This window comes from Pelophylax lessonae (assembly GCF_965119305.1).
Source record: "Pelophylax lessonae genome assembly, chromosome: 10".
Lineage (NCBI taxonomy): Eukaryota > Metazoa > Chordata > Amphibia > Anura > Ranidae > Pelophylax > Pelophylax lessonae.
The window spans coordinates 215389305-215410181 of record NC_138777.1 but is presented as its reverse complement, the minus strand read 5'-3'; the positions used below and the strand labels follow the sequence as shown (position 1 = coordinate 215410181).

The 20877-nt window shown below is 45.4% G+C and overlaps 1 protein-coding gene across 1 annotated transcript in view; it reads right to left on the bottom strand.

The window, feature by feature from the left end:
- PEPD (peptidase D) overlaps positions 1-20877 on the bottom strand; it is a 293993-nt gene that overhangs the window by 148529 nt on the left and 124587 nt on the right. Inside the window, exons 8-9 of the mRNA XM_082270438.1 lie at positions 6366-6441; positions 96-142 (exon numbers count right to left, since the gene is read on the bottom strand). Coding sequence (XP_082126564.1) covers positions 96-142; positions 6366-6441 — 123 coding nt within the window. The remainder of the gene's footprint in view (positions 1-95; positions 143-6365; positions 6442-20877) is intronic.

The following is a 20877-nucleotide window of genomic DNA, read 5'->3' as shown; positions in this document are numbered from 1 at the left end:
AACAGGCTACTTTCCTCTGTCCTGACACCGGCTGGCTCATTGGCTAATTGGAATACTTTCAGATTTGTTGGAGCATTTGTTCGCAAAAGACTTACCTCTCCAACTCGTACTCTTTCAGTCCCACTTTGGCTGTTTTCATGACCTGCAGGCACATGACAAACATACTCACAGTGAGGAAAAATTATTGATATCTCTAAATACTTTCAAGTATTGAATACAAAGAATGAGCGAATTTAAGTACGTCTAAAGCCAAGGAAATGGTTTCAATCCTTGTGAGGTTTTGTCCCATTGGGGAGAATTTCCTTTTATTTCTTGTCCTGTAAACCAGCGATGGCCACATGATATGTTCCCAAGGTGGGATTCCTGTTCATGACAATAATAGTCCATACCTGCATATTGTTCACTAGTCCAAGATCAAGTGGTAGACATGTGTGGGACACAGATTTTCACAGGTTATCAAAATGCTGACACAGTAGTTACTTGAGCCGAATTGGCTTTTATTTGGCCGCTCTCCACAAAGATTGGGAACCCCGGAAGAGGGCAATCCAAATGTAATAGGTCAAAGAGAGAGTCGTTTAGTGAGCTCTTCAACATATTACACTCACATTATATACACTGGCACAGCCGCTTGTAGTCTCCATTGGAAGAGTCTAGTGATAGTCGGTTAAAGGAGCGCCCAAAATCAGCAATAAGAATCCCACTTAGCTCAAAAGATCGTCGTTTTGGTAGCAGAACATGTTCAAGCCAACACGTTTTGGGGGAACAGAGATTCCCCCCTCTTCAGGGCTGGTTCAGATGTGGACCTAGGAATCGAGGCTTTATCCTATCCAATGTTCTACAAAGCCTCCAGGCTCCATGTTTAAAGTAATCCACCAAATACAGGATGCACATTGTATACATACAAGTCAAGGGTATATCAGACACCAAATGCGCCCAGGCTTCCCACCCATCCCCACACCATTGTCATTAGAGGTGTGGACGACTAGGCGGGGGCAAACCAAGGCATAATAGGAATTAGAACATCAGTAAAATAAGGGAAGGAAAGGGTAGTGGGCGAAGGAAAACTAACCTTCAGGAAAAAAGAATACAGGGAAGATAGCAATCAATTTAACAACTAATGTTGGGTATAGCTATAGGGTAATCAAGTAGCAAATATGTACACATCTGAGGTAGAGTTTAGGGATTACGATGAGTAAGTAGGCACTTCAAAGGAATAATACATCCAGCCTGACCAAGTGTTTGTTATTCTTATTAATTTTATAATTAACTTTTAAAACACTTTTATTTAACTTTCTATCACAAGAGGTTACCAGGCCCCTATAGGATAGCATGGGCAGGCTCTCTTTATGAAGACATCAGTGGTCTATTAGACCTCTAATTTCTCCTCTGCCCTCCACTCCAGTGTGTTTTTAGGGGTTAAAACGGGCAGTAAAGAGGCAATGTAACGCATCCCGACCACCTGTTAAAACATCACCATGGATTGCTTTTCAGAGGGCAAACTAATGTGTAAGAGCCCGTAGTGTTCTGTCCAGAGTCAGCCATTTTCACCCAGCAGCAGGCTGCCATGGCAGGGAGAGAGGGAGCCCTGAGCATCAGTTAGCTCACATATAAAAAGGCCCTTAGACAGCTGAGACAAAAAATGAGGTCTGGCTACTAAGATGTGGACCTCGGGATCAAGGCTTTATCCTATCCATATGCTCTACAAACCCTCTAGGCTCCAAGACCCAGACCAGAACTTGTTAAAGTGGTAGTATACTCCGCTTTTTAACTTACCTACAGGTAAGCCTATAATAAGGCCTATAATAAGGCTTACCTGTAGGTAAAATTAATATCTCTTAAACCTGCACGGTTTAGAAAATATTCTCCCTGCATGCAGCTGCTTACACCAGCGGCGCATGTGTTCTGAAGGTCCGGCGGAAAGTGAATGTGACGTCATCGCGGCTATGGGCCACTCAGTGCCGGAGCTGCCGAACTCAGAAGAGACGCCAAGGGAAGATGTCAGCTGCCTCAGCGGTGTCCGGGGGACCATGTCGGAGCTTCGTTCTAAGGTATTTCATAATGAGCTAGTATGCGATGCCATTATGCCATTGTCCTGCAGGGTTTTTTTTTTTTTTGAGGATACAACCGCTTTAAGACTTAGAGAAGACAAAAAGTTTAGTGATCCCTAGGGATAAGAGAGGCTGAGACTTTAAGATTAAAGCAAAATATAAGTCTGGTGGATAAATAGGTTAAATACTCTTTAGGCTGGGTTCACACTATTGCGATGTCATACACCGCATTGCTGTGCAGATCACATGCGATATCTGGGCGATGCAAATTCAGACATACAGATTGTATGGCTGAATGTGCATTGCGCTCAAACAAATATGGTGCAGGACCCTTTTTTTGGTCCGCACTGGAATCAGAGGGTTCACACCCATGCGATCTGATTCCTGCACCATTTGACAATTCGCACTGTGATCTGTGAACCAATCTGGGGGTGTCATTAACTTTGTATTCACACCCGCAGCAGTTCGCTTAGGGCAGTGGGAGCTACCTGCCAGAGACATGCGAATCACACCAAAATAGTGTGACCCCAGCCTCATCCACATGGCTTAAACAGGGATTACGATCTTTATTTATTCCTATAAAAGATTTAATGATTTACTGTACATATTTTAGCAGCTTATATTTGGTTCCACCATTTTTTTTTTTAAGGTGGGAGAAACTACGGCCCTCCAGCTGTTGCAGAACTACACATCCCATGATGCATTGTAAAACTCTGACATTCACAGATATGACTAGGTATGATGGGAATTGTAGTTCCTGAACAACTGGAGGGCCGTAGTTTGAAGACCCCTGCTCCATGATAAGAAGGCTTAAAATGAGTGCTTTCCTTTTTCCTTTGTTTTAATTTGATGATAGTATTGTTTCCTTTTTGTATCACAGCTAGCTGTTCTAGCAGAATTATCAGCTTGCTGACGGCATTACCAGGATGTATGGCGGCAGAGCAGTTCTTTTGTGCCAGATCACGGACCTAGAAAGTGATCTCACACTTCCGGGTAGGGGGCACGCGCGCCACTTCTGCTGTGATTTGACATGCCCACCAATGAATGTCCGTCCGCACCTGCAGATTGTCAGAAAAAAGCACAGAAAGGGGCTCTGTAAACAAGGCAAAGCTCCATTCAGACAGGGGGAGCATGCGTGGTGTGCATACTCCCAATCCGGAAGTGTGAGATCACTTTCTCGGATATCCGGCACAGAATAGCCGCTCTGCCACCATACATCCTTGTGATACGGTCAGCAAACTGATAATTCTGCTAGAACGGTTTTCTTTCAGGGAATAAAATCCATCACTTCCTTTATGAAAAGCACCTCACACAGTACACACAAACACTGGCTAGGCACACATTTAACCCTTTGATCGCCCTAGATGTTTAACCCCTTCCCAGCCAGTGCCATTGAATCATGAGCAGCTAATATACATAAGACCTGGAAAGAGATACAAAGCAACCTCAAAGTGTTTAAGCATCTATCAGCCAACAGTTAGACAAATTGTCTATAAATGGAGACAGTTTAGAACTGTGGCTACTCTTCTTAAAGCGGAGTTCCGGGCAAGATTTTTTTCTTGGATAAAAATACCCCTATGGCAGTCAGGGCTAGTGCATTTAAGCAATGATAGCCTCTGAACTGTCCCCTGCTTAGTGAAACTGAAAGAAGAAAAACTTACCTTGAAAATTTCTTGTCCAGCGCTGCCATCTGCGGTGTGGGCAGCTGAAGCCAGAGCGTCCCTCATCGTGTCCCTCTTCCTGGATGTCGGAGTCCAAGAATGCCCTGCTCATCACTTCCGGTGCAGGCGCGTCATCCCGAAGCGGGTTCTGCGCAAGCCCAGAAGCTGTTCTGATTCATTCAGTAGGGAATGCCGCGCCTGCACCGGAAGTGACAAGGGACACCGGTGCAGGCGCATTGACTCCTGGGATTGATGACGCTCATCTCCCAGGAGTCAATGCAAAGGAGGAAGTGATGTCGGGGGCTGCGGCCGCATAAGGAGGATGTGGAAGGAAGGTAAGTTAATTTTCAGAAAAAATAAGGTAAGTGAAACAAAAAAAAATATAATTATCCAATTCTTTTTCAGGTTATTTTAATCTAACTGATGGTGTAAAGTTGAAAAATAGGCCGGAACTCCGCTTTAAATGAGGGCACCCAGCCAATATGACTCCCAAGGCAGAATCTTTAATGAGGTAAAGAAGAACCAATAAGTAACAGCTAAAGGATTAAAAGACATCACTGGAACTGGCAAACATCCCTGTTCATGAGTCTGCCATAGGTAAGTCTTTGAACAGGTAGGGTGTCCATAGCACAACACCACAGAGGAAGCCAATGCTCTCCAAAAAATAAATTGCCGATGACTGGCAAAGGGAACCTTGGCAAAACACAACACTACTAGGAAAATGTTTTGTGGACTGATGAAATAAAAGCTGTTTGGGATGAATACTCAACACTATGATGCAAAATGGCGCAGCTTACCACTATAAAAACATCATCCCAACAGTGAAGTATGGTGGAGGGAACATCGTGATTTGGGCTTGCTTCTCTGCCTCTGGGCCTGGACCCCTTGCCATCATTGAGGGCAAAATGATTTCCTAAGTTTAGCAAAATATCCTAGAGGATGTCAAGGTGACTGTCTGCCAGCTAAAGATTAGTAGAAGTTTGATGATGCAGCAGGACAATGACCCTAAGCATCAAAGTAAATACACCACAGACTGGCTTCAGAAAAATGAAAACGTGCCTTTTGGATTAGCCAAGTCCTGACCATAACCCCATAGAAATGCTGTGGAATGACCCCAAGAGAGACGTTCACATCAGACAACATTCAAATGTGTCTGAGCTAAAGCAGATTTGTAAAGAGGAAAGGTCAAACATTCCACCTGAATGCTGTGCAGGTCTGATCCAGAGCTATCAAAAGATTTTGCTTGAAGTCATGGCTCCAAAAGACGGTTCAACTAGCTATTAACTCCAAGGGTTCACTTAGTTTTTCTCCTCCATCACTGTGAATGTTTAATGAGTGGGTTAAAATAAAGACATGAAAAATAAGAATTGTTTGTGTGTTATCAGCTTATGCACTAGGGATCGACCGATTATCGGCACCACCGATATGTCGAGGGCCGATATGCACTTTCCCAGATATATCGGAATCGGCCCCTGAGGTTACCGATATTCCGGGAAAGTGCTTATACAGGAGTGATGCCGGCAGCTAGAGGCATCACCCCGGTACCAGCGTCCATAGCCGACGGTCGGCTGTCTTGTAATGACAACCGATGCGGCTGAGAAGCCGCTCGGCTGTCATTACAAGGAGTGGGAGGGGACGTCCTCCTCCCCTCCCGCCGCCTTCCACGGCTGGCCCGGGTCTCCTGTCCCACCAGGAGACCCGGGCAACGAGTCTGCACGGCCGCCGAAGACTCGATCAAAGCTCGGCTGTCATTACAAGGAGCGGGAGGGGACGCCCCCCCCCTCCCGCGGCTCACCCGGGTCTCCCATCCCACCAGGAAACCCGGGCATCCTACCTGCACGGCCACCGAAGAGAAGACCCGATCAAAGCCACATTCGGCTCTGATCGGGTCTCCATGTAAAAAACCCGGAAGTGATGTCATGACACATGCCACATTCAAAAAACTGACAGCATTCAAAATAGCCAAACTTGGCGTTTTGAACGCTTTTCAGTGCAGAGGAGGAGTTTGGGGTCTTTTAGACCCCCAGATCCCTCCACAAGGAGTACCTGGTAAAAAAAAAATAAAAAAATAACAATTTTTTACATGTCTGAAAATCGTCCGATACCGATATCCGATGACCAAAATATCGGTATTAAAAAAATGATATTGGTAGATCACTATTATGCACATTGTATTAGTCCGTTGTTGTGACTTAGATGGGGATCAGATTACATTTTATGGCAAATTGCCGCAGAAAACCAGTTAATTCCAAGGGGTTCACATACTTTTCCTTGCCACTGTACATACACACACTGTATATATAAGCACTTTGTTTAGGCATCAAAATTCCTTCTTCGCAGGATTGCTACTAAACAATGGCAGAATGACAGGTCCTCTTTAGCATTACACAGAAACCCGCTCTATATATTCAACAAATAGCAAGGAGTTAATGGAATGAATGACCTCAACAGTTGCTATTCATAGAATTGTGTAATGCCAGGGACATTTCTATTACTACACATAGAAGACAAGAAACAGAGGAATGAAACAATCGATAGTCACATTTCCCTGCAGTCAATACAATTATCTGTGATGTGACAGAAGAAAACAGAAGGACGTACGGAGAGACAAACCATTGTTCATTTCAACAACAGCAAAAGAATGCAGAGGTGTTACCTCCTTATGGGCCTCACTGGAAATTCTGTTTGTGTAGCGCAGAACCTCCAGCTCCATGTCCGTCTTGAAAACACGACTGCGGATAAAAAAAAAAAGAGAAAAAAATTAGCAAATTGCTGAAAATTAAATATTAAAATGTATATCCAGGGCAAAATATTGGGGTAAAAAAAAAAATTAAAAAAAATCACATTCATACATCTCTGCAATGCATACACATTTCCCCATGTTTTATCTTCAATACCGAGCACTTTCACCCCCTCCCTGCCCAGGACAATTTTCAGCACTGATGCATTTTGAATGACAATTGCGCGGTCATGCAACACTGTAGCCAAACAAAATTCTAATTTTGTTCACACAAATACAGCTTTCTTTTTTTTTTTAATTTTTGCCAAACAAACTAAAAAAGACTGAAAATTATGAAAAAAAAAAAGTTTTTCTTCGTTTCCGTTAAAAATTTTGCAAATAAATATTTGTCCTTCGTAAATTTAGGACAAAATGTATTCTGCTACATTTCTTTGGTGAAAATAAGGCCCCTTTCACACATACGGACCGTTCATTTCATCAGTTCAGTCAAGTCAAAATTAATAAAGTATTCATCAGTTTTTTTAACGAAAGAAAAATAGAGCTTTGATCAGTTTAAAAAAAAACTGACGATGACGGATGTGGATGTAAACTGATGATCATCCATTTACATACGTTTTTTCATAGAGATGCATTGATGTCCGTTATTCATTTGTCAACAGATGGATGAAAAACGGACAAAGGGACAGCATGTGTCATGTGAAAAGGACATTACCCAAATCAATGTTTATTACCGTATATACTCGAGTATAAGCCGAGTTTTTCAGCACATTTTTTTGTGCTGAAAACGTCCCCCTCGGCTTATACTCGAGTCAAGGAAAAAAAAAAAAATTTCCTGTCCGCTCCGACGGTTTTAAGGTTTAAAAATGGCGGCGCCCGTCGCATACATGTCACCGCGCACGCGCCGCCGCCGCTCGTGTAATTTCGGCTATTCCCGGCGCCGCTCGGGAGAGGCCGGGAATAGCCGAAAGTATACGAGCGGCCGCGGCGCGTGCGCAATGACGTGTCGGCGCCGGGCGGCGCCATTTTTAAAATGAAAGCGCCTCTGGAACAGGTAAGTGAAACAGCTTCACTACCTGCCATTATGCAGGGCTGCGGGCACACTACAAGGGATGCAGTGCTGCGGGCATGGTCCACCTGTACCATGCCCACAGCACTGCATCTCCTGTAGTATGCCCACAACCCCGGATCCTCTTGTACCATGCCAGTACCCTGCATTCTCCTGCACCATGCCAGTCACCCTGCATTCTCCTGCACCATGCCAGTCACCCTGCATTCTCCTGCACCATGCCAGTCACCCTGCATTCTCCTGCACCATGCCAGTACCCTGCATTCTCCTGCACCATGCCAGTCACCCTGCATTCTCCTGCACCATGCCAGTCACCCTGCATTCTCCTGCACCATGCCAGTTACCCTGCATTCTCCTGTACCATGCCCGCCGCCCTGCATTCTCCTGCACCATGCCAGTCACCCTGCATTCTCCTGCACCATGCCAGTCACCCTGCATTCTCCTGTACCATGCCCGCCGCCCTGCATTCTCCTGCACCGTGCCAGTCACCCTGCATTCTCCTGTACCATGCCCGCCGCCCTGCATTCTCACCCTAGGCTTATACTCGAGTCAATGATTTTTCCCATCTTTTTGTGGTAAAAGTAGGGGCCTCGGCTTATACTCGGGTCGGCTTATACTCGAGTATATACGGTATTTACTCTGTAGGAAAGTTAGAGTCCACAAGTGATGATATATATCTGAAAATTGATCAATCCTGATGTACTGACTGTATCTCATTTCTTGAGGCCCAGAAAATGTCAGCACGGTACAAATATCCCTTGAATTACCCCTTTTTGGAAAGTAGACAGTCCAAGGTATTTAGAAAGAGGCAAGGCGAGTTTTTTGAAATTCTAATTTTTTTGTCCAAGTTTTTTGGAAAATCCAAAAAAAAAAAAAAAAGTTAGTTTTTTTTTTTTTTTTTGCGCATACTGGCACCAGTGCAGTACAGCATCATAATATAACTGGTGTGGCGGTGATCAAAGACACTGACTGGTGACAGAGAACAAAAAAATAAAAATGTATTTATTTTTTTAGGATTTATTTTTTAACACACTGTCACCAGAGCAATATAATGTTACCATAGTAACATACTACTCTGGGAAAGCAATCAGGATTTTTAATAAATATTTTTTTTACTAATTCTAAATGCCTATTGCAGTGGAGTTTATTGCTTAAACGTGGTTGTAAAAGGCAAAAGGTTTTTTCTCTTAATGCATTCTATTAGGATAGTGTGCAGCAGCCGCAGCCCCACCCCCCCTGAGGTCCATCTAGATCCAGCAATTTGCAGAAGTGTCTCAGCTGCCCAGGACTCCCCTCCTCATTGGCTGAGTCAGCAGTGCAGCGCCATTGGCTCTCGCTGCTGCCAGTCAGTCAGCCAATGAGGAGACAAAAGGGGTGGGGCCAGGTCGTGGCTATGTGTTTGAATGGACACAGGGAGCTGTGGCTCAGTTCGGGTGCCCCCATAGCAACAGAAGGGAGGGGCCAGGAGCCCCGAAGAGGGACCCGAGAAGAGGAGGATCGGGGCTGCTCTGTGCAAAACCACATCGCAGAGCAGGTAAGTATAACATGTTTGTTATTTTAAAATAAAAATACAGTTTGTTTTGTTGTGATTAGCTGTAATAGGTCAAAGCTTATTGCGTGGTACAGATGGGCTGTGATTGGCCCTGTCTGTACCATGTGATAACATTGATCAATCACAACTAGCAACACAATTATAAACAATGGATGGCATGAAAGGAAGCCATCTACTGTTTACAGCTGTCATGTGACGTCATGTGATTGGTCACAGTGGTCACATGGTACCTGCAGCGAGCCGGTACACTGATCAGTCATCGACTGTGTCAGGTGGAGACTGCCAGTGACAGATCGCACCACTGTCATTGGACGTTCACTCAGAAGGATGAATATCCTGCCTGGACATCAATCTGCTATAGGCCAGGCAGGAAGATGTTAAGTACAGAAAAATACCCGATGACCTGATAGAAAACTCCTAATTTTCTGTACAGTGTTGACAACCCTGCCTCTGCTCAACTGAAATCTCAAGAAGCCTTGTCAGTCCTGGTACAGAGGCTAAAAAAGATCTCCCTTTCCCTCTCTGACACACGCCACACTTAGCATGTTCTCAAAAAAAAAAAAAAAATCTTTTTTTTTTTTTTTTTTTAAAGAAAGCATGAAACTCGTCAGAGGCTATTTAAAAAAAAAAAAAAAGAAAATTGATTTTTGTAAGATCTTACCGTAAAATCCTTTTCTCTTAAGCTCATTGACAGACGTAGTCTTCTTGATTCTCAAGAGCTGGGTTATGTTGTCTCCGCAGGAGTAGGACTAGGCAGAAAGATAAAACGTTCTGGCTCCACCTTAGGGGCAGTCCCTGAGGGTATATCCTCCCTCTCTCCGCTACAGGGAATCAGTTCTGTTCTAAAGCAGTAACAGAGAATTTAACCCAACCCAACTCAATGATAGAGGGGCGGGTACTACGTCTGTCAATGAGCTTAAGAGAAAAGGATTTTACGGTAAGATCTTACAAAAATCCATTTTTCTCTATCGCTCATTGACAGACGTAGTCTTCTTGATTCTCAAGAGCTGGGACATCCAGAAGCAGTGCCACAAATGAGGGGTGGGATTGACAAATCAAAATCCAATCTAGAAGGCCCAACCAGTGCCAAACTAGAAGTTTTAAAGGCTCATTATAAACAAAGAATGAGACTCAAAAGAAAAATTTCCAACGGAAAAAAAAAACCCTCGAGGCAGACCACTGGTCTCCTCAAATGGCGGCCTGCAAAACCTTGCGGCCAAACACGGCACCAGATGATGCCATTACATCAACTTTATAATGTTTTGTAAAGGTATGCACCGACGACCAGGTAGCCGCCTTGCACACCTGGACCACTGACGCCTGATGGCGAAAGGCCCATGACGCACTAAGCGCCCGAGTGGAGTGCGCCTTAACAGGGAACGGGGGCTCCCGACCCTTAATAGAATAAGCCTGTACCACCGTCTGTCTGATCCATTTGGAAATGGTCGTGGCAGATGCAGGCAACCCCTTTTTGGGTCCATCCGGGATCACAAAAAGTGAATCCGTCTTGCAAAACGAGTCTGTCGTTTTTAAGTATACCCTGATCGCCCGGACCACATCCAAGGAGTGTAAAGCAAACTCCCGAGGATGACTGGGCTTAGGACACAGGGAAGGTAATACAATTTCTTCATTCAGATGAAATTCTGAAACCACTTTTGGTAGGAAGGATGGATTCGGACGAAGAACCACCTTATCTCTATGAACCACCAGATATGGGGAACGACAAGATAAAGCGGCCAGTTCTGACACCCTGCGTGCAGAAGTGATAGCCACCAAGAAGGCCACCTTCTGGGACAACGTAGGTAGAGGAATCTCCCTAATATCTTCAAAGGGAGGTTTCTGAAGAACCGATAATACCAAATTAAGATCCCAGGGTGGTAACGGCGCGCGCACTGGCGGAGCCAGATGTCGCACCCCCTGGATGAAATTCCGCACCAAGGAATGAGTAGCCAAAGGCTTCTGAAAGAAGATAGCTAATGCTGAGACCTGACCCTTGATAGTACTCAAGGCCAGTTTCTGCTCAACCCCTTGTTGCAGAAAAGCTAATATTCGACTAACCGAATAAGACCGTGGACGGAACCCCAGAGGTTCACACCATGCAATGTAGGACTTCCATGTGCGATGATAAATCTTTCTGGAAGTCGCTTTCCTTGCTTCAACTAGAGTAGGAATAACTGAAGCTGACAAACCTTTGTCCTTCAGCACCTGGGTCTCAATAGCCAGGCCGTTAAAGCCAGCGATCGTAAAGCAGGATGGAAGATCGGTCCCTGAGACAGTAGGTCTTCCCTGAGAGGAAGTCTCCACGGGACGTCCGCCACCAGTCTGACCACGTCGGCGTACCAAGCTCGACGAGGCCAGTCCGGAGCTACCAGAATTACTGGAATTCCTTCCTCCTATCCTGCGAAGAAGTCTTGGCAGTAACCCGAGAGGAGGGAAGGCATACATTAGCTGGTATTGCCCCCACGGGGCGATCAGTGCGTCTGCGGTCTCTGCTAGAGGATCGCGGGAGCGAGCCACGAATCTCTGTACTTTCCTGTTGAATCGTGATGCCAACAGATCCACATCCGGGGTGCCCCACCGTAGGCACAACTGGTGGAAAACTTCTGGATGGAGGGACCATTCCCCCTGATCCAGAGTCTGACGGCTGAGATAATCTGCCTGCCAATTCTCCACCCCCGGAATGAACACCGCAGAGATAGCTGGAACAAATCGTTCCGCCCAGCGAAGAATGCAAGCCACTTCTTTGGCCGCTCGGACACTCTTGGTGCCCCCCTGGTGATTGACATAAGCCACGGCCGTGGCATTGTCCGACTGGATCCGAACCGGGCTGCCCTGGAGCTGCTCGGTCCAGTGAGTCAGACAAAGTCTGATCGCTCTCAGTTCCAATACATTTATCGGCCACCTGGATTCTTCCAGGGACCAAAGTCCCTGGACAGATAACTGACCGAGGATTCCTCCCCATCCGGATAGACTGGCATCCGTGGTCACTATCGTCCAATATATTGGCAGAAATTACTTTCCCTGGCTGAGCATCGGAGACCGAAGCCACCAGACCAGAGACTCTCTGGTCTGTATGCTCAATCGGATCTGATTGTCCAGGGATTCCGGATTCCGATTCCATCTGAGAAGAATCTCTTGCTGAAGAATTCGGGTATGGGACTGGGCAAATGGGACTGCTTCGAAGGAAGCCACCATCAACCCCAGAACCCTCATGCAAGTTCGAAGAGAAGACCAGCTGTTGGATAGTAACAACTGGACTGCTAATTGAATCCTCCGGAGTTTCCCTACCGGAAGAAAAACTCTTGTCCTGACTGTGTCTAGAATTAGACCCAGATATTCGAGCCTCTGGGTGGGAACCAGAAATGACTTTTGCTGGTTCACCAGCCACCCGAATTCCTGTAAAGAAATTATAGTAATTTCTATGTTTTGTAGCAAGGTCTGAGGAGACTCTGCATGAAGCAGAAGATCGTCTAGGTAACCAAGAATCGATATGCCTCTTTGGCGCAGTAGTGCCAACATTGGGGCCAACACCTTCGTGAAGACCCGAGGAGCCGTGGCGAGACCGAAAGGTAACGCCACAAACTGATAGTGGTTCTCTTCTACGGAAAAGCGTAGAAACCGCTGATGTCCTGCGAAAATGGGAATGTGAAGATATGCGTCCTTGATGTCTATGGACGCTAGGACATCCCCTGGATGCAGGAAGGCTGCTACTGTGCGAATGGACTCCATTCTGAATTTTCTTATGTTGACAAAAGAATTGAGTGCCCTTAAGTCCAGAATTGGACGCACTTTGCCCTCTTTCCTGGGTATTGTGAATAGGTTTGAATAAAACCCCTGAAAACGTTCTGTCCAAGGAACGTGGACTACCACTCCTTGTTGTAGTAAATCCGTGACTGCTCTCCGCAGATCTTCTAAACGATCCGGGGATAGTCGAATATTGGAAGGGAAGAATCGCGCCGGAGGGAGAGATCGAAACTCGATCTTGTACCCTGACCTTATGACTTCGCAAACCCACTTGTCCGGGATTCTGGAAAGCCATGGATCCGGGAACCGGCGAAGACGTCCCCCCACCCCAGTTATGGGTGGGGGCGCACCTTCAGGCTTTGGACGATTTATCTTCAGGTCTGGAGGGGGCGGGCTTTTGCTTGCCCGACCAACGTCCCCTGAAGCCTCCTGAAGGAGCTTTGGAGGACTTAATTTTTTCACCCGCGGGACGAAAAAACCTCCTGTGAGCAGAAAAAGAAGGCCCTCGTTGACGAGTTCCTTTACCTTTAACATTTTGCGGTAAATAGGTGCTCTTTCCACCCGTGAGATCCTTAATGATCTCATCTAAGTTGGCTCCAAATAGACGCTCTCCTAAAAAGGGGATATTAGCCAATGCTTTTTTGGAACCTTGGTCGGCTAACCAACCTTTTAGCCACAGTGTACGCCTGAGAACCACCGCTGAGACTGATGCTCGCGCCAATAATGGAGTGGTGTCTAACGCCGCATCACACACAAACTGTAACCCCTGTATCATTTGTTCCAACAAATCTGATACCGCCTGAGGGACCTCTTCTAAGTCCCGGCGTAACCACTTGGTCCATTCAGTTACAGTCTGCGAAACCAGACCAATAGCAATTATTGGTCTGAAAGCTGATCCAATCAAGGTAAACATGGTGCGAGACATAGCTTCTATCTTGCGATCCACTGGATCTTTAAAAGACGGAGCGTCTTCTAGAGGAATAACCGTGGCTTTATTCAATCTAGCAATTGGTGAATCCACCACAGGTGGTTCTGTCCATTTCTTAATGAGGGTTTCCTCAAACGGATAACGCCTGTTAATGCGTTTAGAAATAGTAGAAGTGCGTTTTGGCAGACTCCATTCTTCTTTGATTGGATTGCCAAAACATTTGGGCAATGGAAAAACCTTCGCCACTTTGATGCGTTTTTTAGTCCCAAAAGGGATTTCAGTTTCAGCTATTTCCGACGGAATACCCTGTAATCTTAAGGTTTCTTGAACAGATACAATGAGTGCGTTTACCAAAGCTTCCTCTTTGGCTATGGCTGATGCCGAAACATCCTCCTCACTGTCTGAAGAGACACCAATCCCAGATGAAGTACCTGCAACTGCAGAAATAGGCTCAGAGTCTGAATCCGAGGTTTCAGATAAGGGGTTAGGCGGGGGTCGCTTTCTTGCGCCCTGTCCCTGACAAGCCACTTCCACCCGGGACACAAAAGTTTCCATAATAGCTGACAATGATTCAATCGTCAGTGGGGTGCTGGAGGATCCTGCAGACCCCTCGAGGGGATCCGGAGGAGATACATGAGTGGCAGGGTCCATGTTAATTCAGGACACCTTTGCCAGAAAAAACAAAAAAAAACTTTTTTTTTTTTTTTATGTGTCTCCCCCTAGCGCAATAGCGCCCCTCAGAGTACCTGCTTCTCGATCCCCACAGAGAGAGAGAGGGACCCCCAAGGCTCACCAACCGATGCAGTGAAGTTTCCAACCAACTGCAGTCAGCGTCTGTCTTTTACAGACTGGAAGGAGCTGTTGCTTTTTCCCGGGTAGAAGGACGTGGCTCCGCCCCCTGTGTACGCCTTCCGGCGTTCCCAGCTCTCCACGAGGTAGCCGGGCTCATGAAACATGGCCGCCCCCATACAAGAGACATTAGACTCCAAAAACATGGCGGCCGGCGTGACCTGAGGACATACATGCACCTGGTCTACGGCAAAATGGCGGCGGACCGCCAAAATCGTTTTTCCCAGCACATCCACCTGCATCTCTGCTAAGTGGCGATTTATTGATCTACAGGAGATACACTACAAATAAGGTAGGATTATACCTCCTATGTCTGCTGTAATGCTACAGTCTGCTGGGTAGAGTGTTAGCTCTCAAACCAAGTCCACTTCCCACAAACACATACTGTATTTACAAGGGGGACTTTTAGTGTCAGATATATACTGACCATGTATGGAGGGGCCCATAATTCATACTGCCTCATAACGAGGAAAGAAAAAAAGGGAACGTTTACTCACCATACCGAACCGACAGGCACCCTCTCTTCACAATACCCTCTCCACCGGGGTGGGGGGTTGTGGACCACTCCGGACGCCTCGACTCTCTGGTTCCTGGCGTCCAAGCGAGACTTTTAACTCGCAAGGTCAGTCCCTCCACTGGGACTCCGTCGCGGCCGACCCAGCGCGGAGCTCTGGTCTGCACGCGCTCGTAGGCAGAAACCGGGGTGACCACTGGATCTCAACACCCAGCCCGTCGCCCGGCCCCGCATACTTACTTGAATGTGTCGCGGCCGACCAAGCGCAATGCAATGGTCTGCGCGCGCTCGTAGGCCGGCTGGGGTGACCACTAGTGTCGCCCAGTCCGGCGTATTTGCTTGAAGATCTCACAGGAAAAAACACTGGAGAAAAACTGCCTAAAAAAAAAAATCTTTTTTAAAGAAAAAATCTTGCCAGGACCCAAAAGATCCCAGCAAGGAACTTAGGTCCTTACTCCTGACTAGACAGAAAAAAACTGATTCCCTGTAGCGGAGAGAGGGAGGATATACCCTCAGGGACTGCCCCTAAGGTGGAGCCAGAACGTTTTGTCTTTCTGCCTAGTCCTACTCCTGCGGAGACAACATAACCCAGCTCTTGAGAATCAAGAAGACTACGTCTGTCAATGAGCGATAGAGAAATAGCATTTTGCATCTTAGTGTGCGGTGTTTCTGTAAAAGTAAGGGAAAGAACATGTTGACAAGAAAAGAATGAACAAATCCACATTTATTAAATCTTGGATAATAATGGCCAAAGACGCATTTAATTGGTAGTCCCAATGCAAACTACAGACCTGCCCCCTTATGACATCATCTCATTATCAAATGGTGAGTCAATCCCCAATAAGGGTTTATTTGGTTTTTATATCTTTGACCTTTTCATTATTAAACATTATTTTGAAAAGTGTTAACCTCGTTTCTAAGCTTTTAATGCAAACTAAAAAATAATTTCTGTCTCTTGAAGAGTGCTACTGTACAGTATAAATCCTCTGAACACATCTGTCTGTGGTGACAGTGTGTTTTATTGACCTTTATTCTAAAATCATAGTTGGTATTGCTAAGATTACGAGTTTCCTCCTCCATTGTCAAAAGGTGTTGGTGGTGGTAGATTAAAGGGTTAATATATTTAACCCAGTGACAATCACTCTCAGGCTGCTGGCACCTGGATTGGGTCCTGCGAGCTGGGAAATCTTAGTGCAGGGTGCAGCTGAGAGTAGCATTGTTACGCAAGTGACAGCTCGGTGCGAGACTGGCCAATCTTTTGTCAGGAGTTGGGGAGGAGGGCAGGGATCTGATATCCACGTTCATCACACCTTCCACTGACAACAAAAATGGGGCACTATTCCTCCCACTGACACTAACTATGTCTCCCCCTAACACCAAAGATTGGGCATTATTTACTCCCACTGGGCACAGTCCGGCCCCCCTAAAGCTTGAGGGACAGTAAACTGGAGACTGGAGTTTGGAGACCCAGGCTGTAACCATGGTCAGTGGTGACATTTGTATATCTATTCTTCCCAACAAGCCTCTTCAAACAATACACTAGCTCCACAATTTGATACAATGTGGTTGATGAATTTCTGGAATCCTAGGGTTACAGAAGGAAACAAGAGCACCACACCATTTTGAGTGTCCAAGACATATTCCCTGGCATGATATGAGCCAACAAATTTTAACTTTACAATGCCCACTTCAATAAGGCTTTATTAGTTGCATATTGATCTGAAGACACTACAAGGCCCATTTCATCAAGGCTTTAATGGCTGCATATTGGTTAAGGCAGGGATCTTCAAACTACGGCCCTCCAGCTGTTGTGGAACTACACATTCCAAGAGGCATTGTAAAACTCTGACATTCACAGACATGACTAGGAATCGTAGTTCCTGAACAACTGGAGGGCCATAGTTTGGAGACCCCTGGGTTAAGGGTTGCAACAACCAGCTGGTGAAACCTAATTCTACAACCTATATACAGTGTTGTTTCAGTATTCTTTCCTTATCTTAAACCTTATTTCCCACTTCTATGCCCATAAGCCCTGCAGCAGTTGAAAAGAAAAGGTTATTCGTTTGATTTTGTAAACCCTAAACCATGGTGAGATTTATACTTTAATCCTCCCTCCTCCCTGGTCTAGAAGTTGTCTCTTAACCAACCTCTCTTCCCCAACAGCCCTCTCTGCCATGGTCTGATCTCTCCCTCCAACAATCCACTTAGGGCTCTTTCACATGGCCACTCCGCTTTTCCGCAAATCATCCTATTTTTTTGCGGATGATTTGCGAACATAATGTAAGTCAATGGCATTGCGGATGTCAGCGGAATACCATCCGCTGACATCCGATTTTCTTCCTTTCAGTTCTGTTCCGTTTTTTGGAACGGAACAGAACCCTATTTTTCCTCCGTGTAAAAAACAGAAAGGAAGGAAAATCGGATGTCAGCGGTGTCATCCGTTGACATCCGCAATGCCCATAGACTTACATTAAGTCCGTATATCATCCGCAAACAGATGGGATGATATGCGGACACACGGAGCGGATGACACAAGTGTCATCCGCTCCGTGAAAAAAAAAAAAGTCCCGCAGCGGATAAGAGCAGCGGAGCGGCCGTGTGAAAGAGCCCTTACTCTACAATTTGATGCAAAGCGGTTGATAAATTTGTGAAATCCAAAAGGTTACAGAAGAAAACAAGAGCACAACATAATTTAAGAGTCCAAGACATATTTCCTTAAATGATATAAGCCAACACATTTACACATTACAATGCCCTTGTCAACAAGGCTTTAATGGTGCCATATTGGTTATGGTTTCCAACAACCAGCTGCTGAAACCTAATTCTATAAAATATATACAAAGTGTTATTTTTAAGTATTCTTTCCTTATCTTGACTCTGATTTCCCGCCTCTAAGCCAAGCAGCAGGTGAAGAGAAAAAGTTGCCAGCGTGATTCTGTAAACCCTAAACCATGGTGACATTTGTACTCTAATCCCTTGGTCTAGAAGTGGTTTCTTAACCAACCTCTCTTCCAAACAGCCCCCTTTACCATGGTCTGATCTCTTTCTCCCCTCCAACAATCCACTTGTTCCTCGCCTCTGCCTTGAAGATCATACTATGCTCGGATGAGATTTGCCTCTCCTCTTAGGCACTTCAAACTCAATTACCATCTGCATTTACGGCCATCCAAAGTTCCATTTCATGTCTGGGAGCAGCCGGCCACCCCGTCGTTCACAACTGTTTTGTATTTGAGATATGCCGGCTGGCACCCTGCTCTTTACCGCACTGCTTCTTGTCGATAGCAATAGGACTTGTATCAATAACGGCGGCCTTTTATAATGCCAGATAAAATGCTTTGTCTCTGCTTTCCATCTCACCAAAAGATTACTTTTCCTTTAGAAATCTACAGCAAGGGCTTATGAGACACTTGGAGCGCGTTCTACAAGGCACTCGACTCTTAACAACTGAAACTTGTTTTGTTTCAGGTTTTCAGACGAGAAGAATTATCTTTTGCAATCACAGTCCTTCATGTATATACAGTTAAACATGGTTTCAAGCTCTATATTGTATAATTTATTCAAGAAAAACATCCTATCTAATCAACAGCTGAACTCCAGGCAAAAAAGATGAAATACATATTTGAGATTTATTTTTTCATGCCAAAGGATTTGTATTTCTGTCCATCCAGTCCTGAGAGTTACACAGCTCTGACACACTGCATAGTCCTCTCTGGCAGGGCAAGAGACCTTTGCTGCAGTTCAATAACACTTACAGGTATTGTCCCCCCCCCCCCCCAGCCTGTGACTGTACAGTATAAGAAGCAGCAGATTAATGAGCGAATCTTTATGTCCCTCTATTCCCTCCTCCTTTCAGTGTTTTAACATTTGAGCACTGCAGCACACCTGACAGGCTCTTTGTGCTCCATCTCCTTCTCCCAGTCTGAGCTCTGCATAACAATAACTTCAAGAGGCTGTTACCAAGTCAAATTAAGATACTTATCCGGCCGATATCAAAGAGATCAATCAAATTCTTTATTGAACAGAGTTGTATAACAGAATAATTCCAGGTATAAATATTATTTCATAAAGTACCTTGTACAAGTAGTAAGAGCGTACACCTCGCCCAGCTCGCGTTATTAGCAGGTAAAAGCAGCCTCAGCTCGATTCATCCAAGCCATGCCCTCAACATATTTTTCCCCACCCCCCGGGGCAAACCAGGGGTGGAGCAAAACATGTTGGGGGCATGGCTTGGATTAATCCAGCTGAGGCTGCTTTTACCTGCTGACCACTCTGGTGTGCGGCTATTCCTACTTCTACAGTGTGCTTTGGGTCTGGACAGCCTGCACCCTCACTAGTCCTTAGTCAGCAGCATCCAATTTATTGGACCATGTAAACCTGAGCGGGAGCAACCAATCATTTATTGTGGTTTACATACAGTAGTTACACTGGTCCAGCTTGGACTAATGTACAACACAGTAACTTTGTTCATACCACACCTGTGGGTTTCCTCTAGAAGCTGGAAATCACTGAAGTAGACACGACTATTCCAGTGCTCTTCATTTGCTTCTGTGTAAAATACTTTCAGAACTATCTCCTCTCAAAATAAATACTTCACCTTTTGGGGGCCACCTGTGAATTTAATCACCTGCTGGCCTCGTATATATTTCTCAAGTCTCCAGTAGTAAGGTCTCTTGGGGCAGTCCCTCCAATGCAGACAATCGCATACCCAAATTTGCAGTGTGCTGGATGCCACCACCTAGAAGAAAGTTGAAAAAAGGAAGACTGCGGACAACCTGGCGGTCCATCTTTAAAACGGACCTGAAAGCCTTCGAAAGTCCATGAGACGAGGATGAACCAGCCACAGTTAATAGAATCTGATGGAAAGCACTTACTGCCCAATGCACCAAATTACATGGGAGGAACTAAGTTCAAGTTTGAGGCAGCCCAGATGCTTATTCTCCATTTTGGAGCATTTATGGATGAAGCTTGACATAATTTTGCTTTGTAAAGGCTGCAAAAGATAAATTAAACTGGACAAATTTGTGGGGATATGTTATCACTGGTTTTGAGATGAACTGGCCCTTAAGCTAACCCACATAACCCCAGTCCAGTCCTTTGAATAGCAGTTTTAGATTTCAGAATATGAGGTTTGGAGACCCCAGAAATCCAATGCAATACAGAACACAAACCTAAAACCAAAGCAAAACACAGGAATATAGAATCCAAAAACAGTAGGGAAAATCTCGTAGAGAGCTGTACAAAATTACTTGAATCCAGACTGATGTCCATGATAAAAAAAAGGAATGGACCTCAAGACGTGAAGACCAGGCAAAGGAACATAAGTACTGAAGGTTTGGGCAAATGACCAAAAATTGGAACATATAACGTGGGAGCCTGAGCCATAGGAACTTGGCAGAGGGAATGGAAAGCAGAACAATACCATCTGGAGTTCTTGACAAAAAGACTGCAAATCAAAATCCAGATACTAGTTCCAAGACATGAATATGATATCCCAGCAACTGGTATTTGGATCAGAAAATGACATTCTTGGCAAACTAGACATTAGAAACGTAACCACATAAAAGGGCCAAGTACCAAAGGAGCAGGTAGCATGCAGACTTGCCAAGCTAAAGTCCCAAGTTTGTTTCCCACCAGTCCATCTGTTTGAATGGGCTTGCCTTTTCTAGTGTAGTTTTCCTCCAGCTATGCCAGTTTACTTAAACAATGTAAAAGTTCTAGAAAGGTTAATTGGTGTCCGATAAAATTGGCCCTAGACAACTGCCAGCCTCACACAGT